This window comes from Argiope bruennichi, chromosome 7, assembly GCF_947563725.1.
Source record: "Argiope bruennichi chromosome 7, qqArgBrue1.1, whole genome shotgun sequence".
Classification (NCBI taxonomy): Eukaryota; Metazoa; Arthropoda; class Arachnida; order Araneae; family Araneidae; genus Argiope; species Argiope bruennichi.
In genome coordinates, this window is record NC_079157.1 from 4,000,184 (window position 1) to 4,013,361 (window position 13,178).

The window sequence follows — 13,178 nt, forward strand, 5'->3', positions numbered from 1 at the left end:
TGTAAAATACGCTTTTGTTAGGATTTTTTGTTTGGAATAATTACAGGCAAAATTCCAATGCAAATTTCAGTGGTGGTGAATTCTTTTTTTATAGCTCCTCTATCTCTAGCAGTTGCAGTTCTTTTCAGTCATATAATTTAATGTTCAAAATATATCACTCTGGTAAGAAGAGTTTTCCTTTCTTATTCGTGGATTTAATTTTTTAAATGAATCTATATATTATTTACGGCCTTCAAGATAGTAAGATAACTCGACGAATAATTACATTGATGATCACGTAAATAAATTCATGTGAGTGAATTGAAGTAGGATAACAGTTATTAGGAAAGACAGTTAATTGAACAGAATTAGAATAGACAGTTAAATGAACAGAATTAGAATAGACAGTTAAATGAATAAAATAGCATCAACAGCGGTTTTCAACATTAACGAAGAGGTTAGAATAATTTGAATTGCCGATACCTAAAACTGTTCTGCCAAAAATGTGAGAAAATGACATAACAATAGTTGCGTTTAAGTGAATGTCAGGAGGAATCTGAGAAGTAGAAGAATTCACAATAAAACTTAATATGATGCTTAAAGGTTTTAATTTTTATATTATTTATTTAATCAAGAAATTCCACGGCTTAAAATCAATGTCATTTCAAATAACTTTCAGGCCAGTATCTGAGTGATGTGATACTTGTTCAAATACAGTTTAAGGCTATATAAAAATTTTATATTGACAGTCTATAGTTTTAGAACAATAAAAATTATAAAGAAAAATAATTTTAAATCAGATACTGAGTATATGAAAAAGTGTAAGCAATCCTGTAAGTCTCTATAGCTTTATTACACAGCCCTAAAAAAAGCAATCGGAACTAACTGGGATAAAAATATATAAAGTTAAATTTCGTTACCCTGTTTGGCTTACTAGATTTTGTGAAATTCTTGCTGTGCAAATAGAATCCAAGCACTAGTCCAACTAAAAAGGGACTCAGTTTGGTATGTGGTTTATTCCATATGATGTCTACGTGTACAAAAAATCTGAAAAAAAAAATGTGAAATAAATGAATCATATGCAAATCGAAAATATTTTTTTAGAATTCTAATAATTCTTTAGAACATCATTAATGCTGTGTGTAAGTTCCAGTACAGTTTTAATTTAAGCAAAAAATTAAAACAAACGATTCCGTTTACTAGAACCAAATCTGAAATGAAGAAAAACCAAATAAAGGGATGCAAAATTTTTGACAGTATCAAAGCATTTCCAAGGTTCGAAATCCCATTGAAATAAAATTACTTACTGGTTGGCGGATGTTACTGTTACATCTGCTTTCGTTTCAGAAGTGTTTCGATATATCAGGACCTTTAAATCTACCCGATTTCTTCTTTAATTTAGTGAATTACTCAAAAGATGATAAAATTCATTAGCAAATACAGTCACTTGCATTTTAAAACATTTATTTGATTTAGACGTAACATATTTTTCCTAATTCACACACAAAACACGGCTATGTACAATGCTTCTATACAATCAGTTACGAAACATATTTTTACATTGATGAAACAAGAGCACGCAGGCTCGTAAACAGTCCGTTCACTTCAGTTCGTTTTTAAACGTGGACGGTCTTCTTCACAGTTACAGTATGTGTCCGATCATTCATTTGACATTAAAAAAGATGCGTTTTGCGAGAAGATATTTTATAGACAAAACAGGTGACCGTTTATTTTATTCTCATGTCCGTAGTAGCTTATAGATATTGAACAAGATTGTATGATATTAACCAAAATTCGCAATATTGTATAATATTGCTGAATATTAAAGAATATAATATCTCACAATATTATTCAATATTGTGTCACAGGATGTGCTACCTGGGCTTTATAACATTTCGCATTTGTAAGCATGAATAAATTTGTTTTTCGTTACATTTATATTCCTTTCTTAATGTCAAGAAATGATGAGTAAAATTGCCTCTCTGTGTCAGATTAATAACTATTTATGCAATGCAAGTCTCTTAGACTGGATAACTGATTTTTTGATATTTGTAATAGTCTAAATTTAAAAATGTTTCCATTTATAAATTTTAAATATCTAATTTCGAAATTTTTCACACATTAAAAATTATTTTTAATAATAAATATGAGTGCAGAATGTGTAAAATATTTTCATAACAAAAAGCGTTTAGGTAAATGTCTGTATTTTCTTTAAGATAAGAACTGAAGTTCAAAATTTGATTTTAGCAAAAGAAACAGCTTATTACAAATTGTCAAATGGCTGTCCTATTGAGAGAGTTCACAGAACCACAATTAAGTAGATATCCCAGAATATTACAGCAAAATGTTTTTATAGAACAGAATTATAAATTCAAGGACCTATTGTGGGTTTTCTATCTAGGATCATTCACTGCAGTGGCTACTGATCTAGTTTGTGCTACCACAGGACAAAATCGACTTTAGCAAATATGATTTTCATGGTTTGGTTGATTGCGGGTGATTGCCCAACAGCCCAGATTAGCTAAGCTACACAATAGACCATACATATTAAGCTATGTAATGTTTTTCATTTGATAGTATAAACAGTTGCATACTGCAAGTTTAATGCTCTACTATCTCAACCTCACCTTCTTTGAGTTAATGATAGCGACAACTTTCTAACTATATACCATATCATCAATCGTGACATTTTTAACATTGTGCAAGACTCAATGAGTAGAGAGAGTGTTAATCGTAGGGTATTTTAAACAATCACTTTATCTGAATCCCAAACAAAACATATAGCTGTGGTGACATATTGGCCATATCATATCCTTCGACAAACAAGTAACTCCTATTTGTACAATGAAAAAGTGCAATAAATACCTCCCAAATCTCATTGATTGTGATATTCAAAGAAGATAGAAATTTGTAACATATAACTGTAATTAAAAAGAGAAAATTCTTATACATATATATGTAGAAGCGGGTGACAGCCTCCACGAGGTGGCGCAGGCGGCGCCAGTGAGACCCTACCACTAGTATATGAAAGGAGACTAGATAGACAGACTTCCCATTTCACAAAGTTTTGCAATAAACGCTTTGAATCAAAAGAATTAAGACAGCGAGAAAACGTTACGGAATCGTCAGCCATACATCAAATTGGCGCGCAGAAGAAAAAGTTTTCGGAAAGCGAGCTATTTCAAGATTTGGAATTCGCTAATCTTGTTATTAATGAAACACCGATTAAGATGTTGATCGACAGTGGTGATAGAATTAATTGTATAAAAAGATAGCTGGTAAATGTACCTAAACATCCTGACCGATTTATCGAACTGAAAAGTTACTTCGGACAGACTGTAAATGCTTTCGAAATTCAATATTTCGAAACCGCGCTGGAACAAAGAAAAACAACAGTTAAACTTCCGTTTGCAATAGCTGAGAGCTTTCGCCCGATTGCATCATAACGCAAAAGAGTTAGGAGCATCTGCTCGAAGAGAATGAAAAAACAAAATTAAACCAACGCGATGAATCCTCCTCTGACAGAATTTTCCCAATACGCCAGAAATGAAAAAAGAAAAAAATGAATCCGAACGAAATTCTTTCTAACTCTTTTTTATCGTCCGAAGAAAAAATAGAAAGATTTTCTGTCTGATTTATTTTCAGAGCAAAATATAAATCAGAAACATTGTGTAAAGAGTATTTGTAAAGATTCTTTTTTTTGTTGAGTGAAAATGATTTTTTATTGTGTTATCTTGATTGTTCAAGTGAAAATATGAGTAATGTTGATTTATCGCATATCACAGATGCTTGTGTTAAGGATAAAATTAAGGAACTTAAATAGCTATTCCCCAAATAAAAAAAAACTAACTTGAATATGAGAATAAATTTATTGAAAGACGACCCAATTTATTCAAAGCTGAGGAGGCTAGGATTTTATGAAAAAAAAAACTTAGTTGATAAACAAATTAAAAAATGGATAAGTTTTGTGCAAAAGACCATGAACTCTATGACTTCAAGAAGCACACAATTTTCTCCGTTCAAGCTGCTGACTGGTGAGGAAATGAACACCAAGGATGAGAAAAGAATCCTCGAAATCCTGGAAGAGAAGTACACCAACAACCTCATGAACTGTCGTGAAATGCTTCGAGATGAAGCGAAGGACAGCATCCTGCAGATCAAACAAGAGAACAAGAGGGTGTATAATAAGAAAGGAAAAAATGTTCATACGTACAAGAAAAGTGATGTGGTGGCTATTCAGAGGACACAGTAATGAACTGGTCTGAAACTGAGAGCCGAATTCTATGGTCCTTATGAAGTGGTAGCTGTCAAACCCCATGGTCTTTATGATATTCACAAAATTGGAAACCATGAGGGTCCAAATCTCACTTCAACGGCAACTGATCACATGAAGAAATAGGGCAGTAACTCCTGAACATAATCTGTTGGCTGCATATTCAAAACTGTAAACTAGAAACAGTATATAACTTATATTGTGCAAAGTACTGTTTTGTGTTTTTTTCTCTCTCTTTTTCAGAGTTCTTGTATTCCATGTATGTCTCTGTGGAGAATGACTGTGAAACGTGATACACAATGAGGTGCCCACACTGTAATATACACCAAAGCTGTAAATATGTACAATAGAACCTATATTGAACCCTAGACACCTTTTTGTAGTGAGTTCTTCCGAAGGATGGACACTTTTGCTCCCACATATATATCTCCAGATTGCTTGTAATCTTTGCAAAGAAATCTTCGTTTTGTGTTGCATTTTTTCCTAAAACATGTTTCAAAACTTTCTTTCTTTTCGTAATAAATCTTGCATTAAATCAGCGTTTCTCAACCTTTCAGTATTCGTGGCCCAGATTTCAATCATAATTTTCATTGCCCCCCCCGCTTACAATAAAATGTACACAACAAAAATGCATATTGAGTATATTTTATTCTGTTTTTAAATTATTTTCAACAATGCCAAAACAAGAGTAAAAGCGAGCCAACGTTGGCGAGAAACCACATTTGGCATTTTGCCAAGCGGATGGTGAACAGATGAAGCGAATGAAAACGGGGAAAATTTAAATATTATATTTGAAATGAAAGCCAAACAGAGAGATAACGTTAAAAGAATATGAAAGTAGTAAAATTCGTTAATGAAAGTTAATTTAGACGGGGTGAGCTAAATTTAGAAAACGGGAATACATTTTTTTGAATAATAAAAGAAATAAAACAGAAGTATGAATAAACAAAAGTGAAAAAAATAGGCAATGTTTGTGGAAGGGAATCCACACGACCGATGCCATCTCTAGCAGGCGCAGAGCAAATGTTTTCACATAGAAAGAAGGAAAATGTTCGATAACGAAAGTTTCATTTCCTGCCAGTCTCATTCGAGTCGATCCTTCTATCGCTATCGAATCTATCGTGAATGTGTATGTTATATGTTTTCGTGTTAATTGCATTATTAAATGTTCACGGCAGTAGATTTATGCAGACTCGTAGATAAATTTTTATGCGGAAGTAAGCGAGAATTACACGACAGTCAAGCACCAACAAGTACACAGACGAGCTTGGTTCCGAAAATAAAACCAAGAAAATATTCTCAAGAATACTTAAATTTTGGGTTTATCAGTACTGAAGTAAATGAAGAAGAAAGGCCCATGTATGTAATTTGCTCAAAAATGTTGGCCACAGACAGCATGAAACCTAATAAACTTAAACGACGACATTTGGAAACGCTTCATAGTGAGTACAACAAACCCAGATAATTCTTCGAATTAAAATTAAAATCATAAAAAGCAAAAATTACTTTTTAAAGAAACTTTGTGAATAAAAGAGCTTTAATTGCATCTTACAAAATTTCATATAAAATAGTCAGTAAAAACTCTCACACCATTGGTGAAGAGCTCATTTTGCCAGAAGCAATTGAGATTGCAGAAACTATATTTGGCGATAATTTTTCAAAACAACTGCAAGTCCATACCTCTTTCAAATGATACTGTTGCTCGTCAAATTGATGATATAACTGAAGATGTACAGTATCAGCTTTTCTCGAAGTTGCGTGACAAATTGTTTTTAGTACAGCTTGATGAAGCAACAGATAGTAATAAAGATGCCCATTTAATTGCCTATGTTCGAGTTTTGATAATATGTCAGTAGTGGAACTACTTTTCTGCAAATCAATAGAACTGAAAACAACAGCACTCGCATTATTTGCTATTTTAAATGATTTTATAAATGTGGCAAACAATAATGGAAAAATTGCGTCGGAATACGCACCAATGGTGCACGTTCAATGTCCGGAAGATTCCAAGGTATACAAGCACTTGTAAAACAAAAATCGAATCAGTGGGTCTGGATACATTGTATGATCCACAGAGAAACTTTGGTTTCGAAAGAAATAAGTCCTGGTCTGAATATTGTGTTAAGTACGTTAAACCGTAGACCCCTGAAATCGAGAATCTTTTCCGCACTTTGTAAAGACATGGGTTCAGTACATTCAGCGTTACTATTTTATTGTGAGGCAAGATGGTTATCGCGTGGGAAATTTTTGCAACGTGTTTATGAATTAAGAGAAGAATTCGTCATTTTCATAGAAAAAGAAAACAGACCGGAGGCCGATTATTTTCGTGATGGTTTATTTGTGATGAAATTGAACTTCTGGGTCGAACATATTCGAGAAATTAAATAACTTGAATCTTCAACTCCAAGGAGCAAATAGACATATGTTGGATACGAGTGATAAAGTTAATGCTTTTTGTTGAAAATTGGAATTGTGGAGCAGAAATTTAAAGCAAAAAGACATAACAATGTTTGCAAATGCGGATGATTGTACTAAAACTTACAAGGCTGAAGAAGAACATGTAAAAGTTGTTTTTGTAACCATTGAAAATCATTTAGCCATGCTGGCAAAGAATTTTAAAAGGTATTTTCTTGTTGGCGACAAACTGATAGCAAGTTACGAGTGGGTTAGGGATTCATTTCATAAGATTCCCGAAGGTCTCTCAATTGATGAGGAAGAAAAATTCATAGACTTCACTACAAGTGCTGAAACTAAAAGACAATTTAGTAATAAATCACTATTTGAATTTTGGGCAGGAGTAGAGGATGATTTTTCTTCACTAAAAATAAAGGCATTTCGCATTTTATTACCATTTTCAACATTCTACCTTTGTGAAACTGGATTTTCTGCCGTGGCTTCTTTGAAGACAAAATAGAGATTTCGGCTAAATATAGAAACAGAACTGAGATTGACTATTTCTAATATTAAGCCTTCTTTCGAAAAGTTTTGCTCTGAAAGACAGGCCCAAGGAAGTCACTAATAATTATTAAATTTGTTTTTAGTTTAGTATGTTTTAATTAAGTAAATTTTGATTTAGTAAGTTGTTTTACTATAACAAGATATTAAATATGTCGAAATGTATTTTGTTTTCTATGTGTATGTGTGCTTTCCTTTCTCTTAATTGATCAATTTTTTTAAATAATATTTTATCTTGGATATTCTAGTGACCCCCCTCTAGTTTGCTAGTGACCCCCCTCTAGTTAAATCATGTTTGGTGCTCTATATTTTTCCATTTATCCTACGCGACATGAAATCAGCCTTGCAAATTTCTTAAACATCGTCATTTATCGTTAGGTCCTGTACATCAGTATATATTCAAAAGAAAAAAATCATTAATTATTAAATAATAAGCAACTTATTATTATTTGAAGTCTCGCTTTTTAAAAGTATGTCTTAAAAAGAAAAAAAAAGTCTAACAAGAAGCGGTCATTCCATTTTAATAAAATGTTTCGCACATTTTATTTCATTTTTATTGATTATTTTTTAATTAGCAAATACTCTTATAATAATTTGTTTCTCCGAATCACAGATTTGTTCAGTAGTTCAAGAATAATTTTAGGAATAAGATAATGAAGAATTAAATAAGTCGATTTCTAAACTTGTAAGCTTACCTTTCATAGAATGCTTTCAAGTCAGACAAATAAAATACGATTGCCGAACATCCACTGATTAAATTGAATTTTACTATTAGAATGAATCGGACGAGACATGATCCCAATATGCAAACGCCAGTGAAAACATATCCCTTTCTAGGCCACCTAAAATGCAGTAATTTGTTTCATTAAAAATAATTATATAAAAAAGAAAGATTTGACAAAAGAAAGACAAAAACAAGAGGCGTAGCAGATGACAGTCATCTAATGGCAAATATGATACTATTAAATATTTGGTCAGTGGCGCAATATGACCGAAAATGTTAATCTTTAAGTGAACGTATAGAGAATTAATTTTGTAGGGTATGGTTTGATGCGTCGACTCGGGTTTGATTCCGAAGCTTAGAATATGAAATGTTAGTTTAAGATTCATCCTTGCCATTTGATCCTTTTTGGAGCCAAGAGAGCCATTTCTAAATAGAATGATAATTATCAAGACAATGGGTAACATGTATTTAGGTTTACAAATTCCATTTCTTTGCTGATATCTGCACCCTTTCATCCTGATTTAAGAAAATTTACACTACAATTCATAATGTTACAACAATATCATGAAAAATATATACATTGTTATAGATGGGAGAACTATTCGTATTTTAGAATTTTTGTAAAAAGTAAAGATTCTAAAGAGATACCAAATGTCAGGCCAGATACACAGATGAAGAATAGTTTTCTATAGAGAAATAAGAATTTAAAAATAACTATTTCATTATTAAGAAGGATTACCGCAATACCAAATATGTGATTTTTTCCTTGGAGCGTGTGCAGCTAAAGGTCGGGCTTAGAAAAAATTAGTAATCATAAAGAATTTCTAAATTTGATTATCTGCAAATATGTAGCCAGCATTTTTAAGTAGATAAAACGTGAGAAAAATTTTAATACTTCAGGTTTGCAAGAAGAGTTTAGATTCTTTTGATGATGATTATTAGATTCTGGAAATGACTTATTTTCTTAATTGTGGGAGAATTACAAAGTCTGGTTAGAGATAGTATATGGCCCATACTTGAATTTTTTGAAGAGGATCTAGAGGAAATTCATTGCAAAATTGTCATTTTGTAGAAATATTTAGTCGAAACAAATTTCTTATATTTTTATATGATTGCTAAAACTTTAGGTTTGAAGTACCATGGAGTATTAGCAATTTCCAAAAGTTTTTGATAAAAACTTCTCATTTGAATGAAAATTGAAAGAGATAGATTTTGATTTCGTATTAGAAATTTCCTTAATTCCCATATGTTACGAACTTTAAAAATGAATAATTCGCAAACGAATGAAAAAGATAGCATAATCTAGAAACTAAAGCTCGATATGTATTACACTTTAGTGAGCCATAGGAGAAATAGTCTCAATATCAACAAATGTCTAATTAGAGACGTTGTTTTTTAATATTTCCTTATAATTTCTGAAAAATGCTTAAATAGAGTTAAGTGTATTGCAATGCTAATTTATACCCGTAATTAATATCTGTATCCATCCTGCTGATATTCATTTATATTACTATGTTGTAACTTTTAAGAGTCTGCATCTTTTAAGAAGTGACAAAATAATTTTAAGTTTTGCTGTTGTCTAGAAAAGAAATATTGATTTGTTTCCTTATTTTAAATTCTTCAGTGTTACAAATTTAGAAAAAAAGTTAGTAACGAATGAAAACTTTCACAGAAATAAAACTGGTATTGTTCAAATGTTTAAAATTTGAATTTTAAGACGATGTAAAGAATTTTTTTCTGGACAAATTTGCTTTGAGTTTAATGTGAAAAGAGAGCAAAACTTTGGTTAATTTCTAATGAATTAAACAATTAAAAAATTTTTGAATTTTGAAAAGATGACAGATTGATGATTAAAATTCCTTTACTTCTCTTAAACACCTTATGGTGTTTACCATTACCACCAAATTTGGATGGGCGCGTTCAATTGCTTAGGAGGAAATGCGGAACATGCATTTAAACATACATGCATACAGCGTCTTTTATTTATATTAGAATTTAAAATTTGGTAAATGATATGATTTTGTCAAAATCAACATATAATTTGTCTCTCCCTAATGACTAGTTCGATTTCTCCAATTATCGTTTTATACGAAAACTAATGTCCGCATTCTCGAGATATCCATCAATCACCAACTGCTTCCCTTTCTTCCAACTTCAAAAGAATTTCCCAAAGTATTTCATTTTATATTATCTACGGGGAAAACTCTCGGGAGAATCACATTGTAGTAGCCATTGAATCGATTCTCCCATCTCACCGTTCTGCAAGCATAACTGCACAATCAAAAAATTCTGTGTGCAATGTGCAAATAAGTTTTAAAATAATACTGTACACTCCCGAGTATTCGGCTTCCATACTATCTGGCCTAGTTTTCTTTTATCGTGATTAAATGAGGAAGCCAAGGCATTGCGTTGTCAAAATTGCCAAGGCATTGGAAGCGGGCGTCTGCTACGATCCTCCTACGTTTCGTGTGAAATTAGAAGTTGTGACAGGAAAAGAGCTGCGTTCTGCTCGTTGTTTATTGCTTCGTCATAGAGTAACGGACCTCAATTGTTGCCGCTGTTCCTGATTATAGTTGCAAAGTAAGTACAGTATTCGTAAATTGTTCTTGGGGTATGCTTAAAGTTTTTTTTTAAATGTATCACAGTGTAGATTTTAAAATGGGTGATAGACGAAAAAAAATTCTTCACTGCATTTAAGTTAGGCATTTTAGAGTTTATGTTAAAATGTGAGCAGCTTATATTCTTGAAACGTGCAGTGCAGTATACAGGGTGTCTCAAAAACCTTGACCGCGGCTTTTATTTCTTAAATATTGATCACAAACATATACTGTGAATTACAAAGTTGCGTAAAAAAGTACAAAATGCTATGAAATCGATTCTATGATATGAAAATTTTCAGGGGATTATGTTTTAAAAAATCCAAAATTTAAATTTTTATACGGACACCGTACAAAATCATTCGAAATGAGTAAAATGTGCCCATCCTCTAATAAGGTCATGCACAAAATTTCAGAATCTTATCATGAAAATTCTCAAAGATATGTTAAAACAAAGTTGGTGAAGGGTCAATCACAAATTAAAATGCAAATGTTTACAGCTTCAGCGCGGATGACGCGACGCAGGAATGCGTCCTAAGGAAATAAAATCTGCTTTATATTTTTAATTTTAAATGCAAATTTTAAAATATATGCTTCCTGAAAAATACTTTAAAATTTTATATCATGAATTACAGAATAAAAAATAGCACAGTAAATGAACTTGTAAAAAAACTTATGTAAACTTTCCTTTAAATTGTTATTTATACCATTTTTTAATACTTTTGATAGAATAAATAGCAAAATTATTATTTATTTAATCATTTCTTTCTTTGTTAATTTGTATAAGACACCTAAAACACGAACATCCGACGTGATTTTTTCTCTTTGCAAACTCATATCCAGGCATCGAAAAGTGGTTTAAGTCAATATTTATGTAGTTTCATATCTTTGAGACCTTTTGTGATAAATTTCTGAAATTTTGTACATGACATTATTAGAGGATGGGACATATTTTATTCACTGGGAATTTTTTTGTACGGAGCCCGTATAAAAATTTAAATTTTGTATATTTTTAAAGTTTAATGCCCTGAAAATTTTAATCGATTTCATAACATTTTACACCTTTTTTTACGTAACTTTGTAATTTACAGTATATGTCTATTATCAATATTTGAGGAATAAAAGCCGCGGTCAAGGTTTTTGAGACACCTTGTATAAACATATATAAACAGTACAGAGCCTTGTATTTTAACTCGACACGTTACCGGCAACGGCTTCTATGATTCGCAGTTCACGTTCTGCGTGGTTTGAGATAAATGGAGGGCTTAGTACTCAATAAGAAGTGAGAATAAAATAGTATTACAATAGTAAGTTTTGGTATAAGAACATTGTCTTCTGGTATTGGTGGACAAAGAAATGAGTTCATAGAACTCCGTATATCCGGCGCTTTTGTTATCCGGCTTGCCCTTTCGCCACATTAGGCGGGATTCTTCTTCTATAAGATGTATTATAAAAATTTGTTTAAATGACCAATGTAACGCAATTAATTTGGTTAGCGGAAAACTAATTACCAAAGAGGGTTGATTTTTAATAAAAATGATAAAATTAATTTCGCCAATAGTTTTTTAATTAACACCTTATCGAAAAATTACTTGTCAATTATTCAATCCCTCGAGAGCTATTTTTTCTGTAAATTATTATTAGTGAATTTTAAGTAAGCACTGCAAACGGCCCACGGAGGCAATTAATTCGATGTAATTATTAAGTATGGAAATCTACACTAAAAACCTTCTTCATAGCTCACATCATTTTTTAGCAAAATTTAAAGAAAATGTAATTAATTGTTTAGATTTTATGGACAAATGAACTGATGATGAATTTTCAGTTCATTTGTCCATAAAAAATGATGAATTTTCTTTTTTAATACATAAATTTTATAAATAAATTTCTACTTCTTTTTGTGTAAGCTTGCGCATATAACTGGAATGAAAAAAACTAATTCATGATACAATAATGGATACGATAATATTTTACTTACATACATATTTTACTATTCTAAAATCCGAAATTTTTTTAACTAACTCTAATGTTTTTGAAAAATTAAGTACTGAGAAACTGCTTACTTTATTAATGCAATCAGAAACAGGGGGCTAATGACATGCATCTGCATAGAGCATGCAAGAAACCAAGATGGTTGAAGGCACTGTAAAGAAAGAAAAAAAAAAAATGGAATAAATATCGAAATTTAAAAAAAGAATAGTTTGATTTTTTTTTAAAAATTTCTATTTAGATTCCAAAATAAACCACTGAACTAATATTAAGCCTTTAAATAAGTAATTAACTTCCCCTTCTTAGTTGTCAGGGTTTGAAGGTGTATACCTCAAAATTATGAGGATGAAATTGACAATGATACTCCTTTAATTCCTCACAACTAGGAAGGAGTTCAGGAATGAGTGAAAAAATATTTTATTCGACATAAAAAAATGCAGTGGTTTTTTTAATTAACAGACTCATAGTGGGCCAAAATTTGTTTAGAGATGAAAAAAAAAAAAAATAGATTTTGCGAATGGAAAGAATTTTATGCTGCAATTTAGTTTATAGTAATGTCCCGTTTTTTGTAAAGCATCAAGGGCTTTTTGGGGGTGAACTTGATAATTTTGAACCTCAGTCAGACAACACTTGAAGAGGGCACCTGAGCTGGCACCCTTTC

At 31.4% G+C, this 13,178-nt stretch overlaps 1 protein-coding gene across 2 annotated transcripts in view; it reads right to left on the minus strand.

Moving 5' to 3' along the window:
• LOC129975959 (nose resistant to fluoxetine protein 6-like) overlaps positions 1-13,178 on the minus strand; it is a 44,660-nt gene that overhangs the window by 4,775 nt on the left and 26,707 nt on the right. The window contains exons 9-11 of one of the 2 annotated variants that reach the window (XR_008785062.1): positions 12,592-12,671; positions 7,903-8,049; positions 914-1,026 (exon numbers count right to left, since the gene is read on the minus strand). Coding sequence is in view for 1 of the 2 variants with exons in the window: in XM_056089267.1 (XP_055945242.1) it covers positions 900-1,026; positions 7,903-8,049; positions 12,592-12,671 (354 nt within the window). In the remaining variant the exon portion in view is untranslated. Of the gene's footprint in view, positions 1-899; positions 1,027-7,902; positions 8,050-12,591; positions 12,672-13,178 lie in introns of both variants that reach the window. The other variant, XM_056089267.1, reaches the window with a different exon arrangement.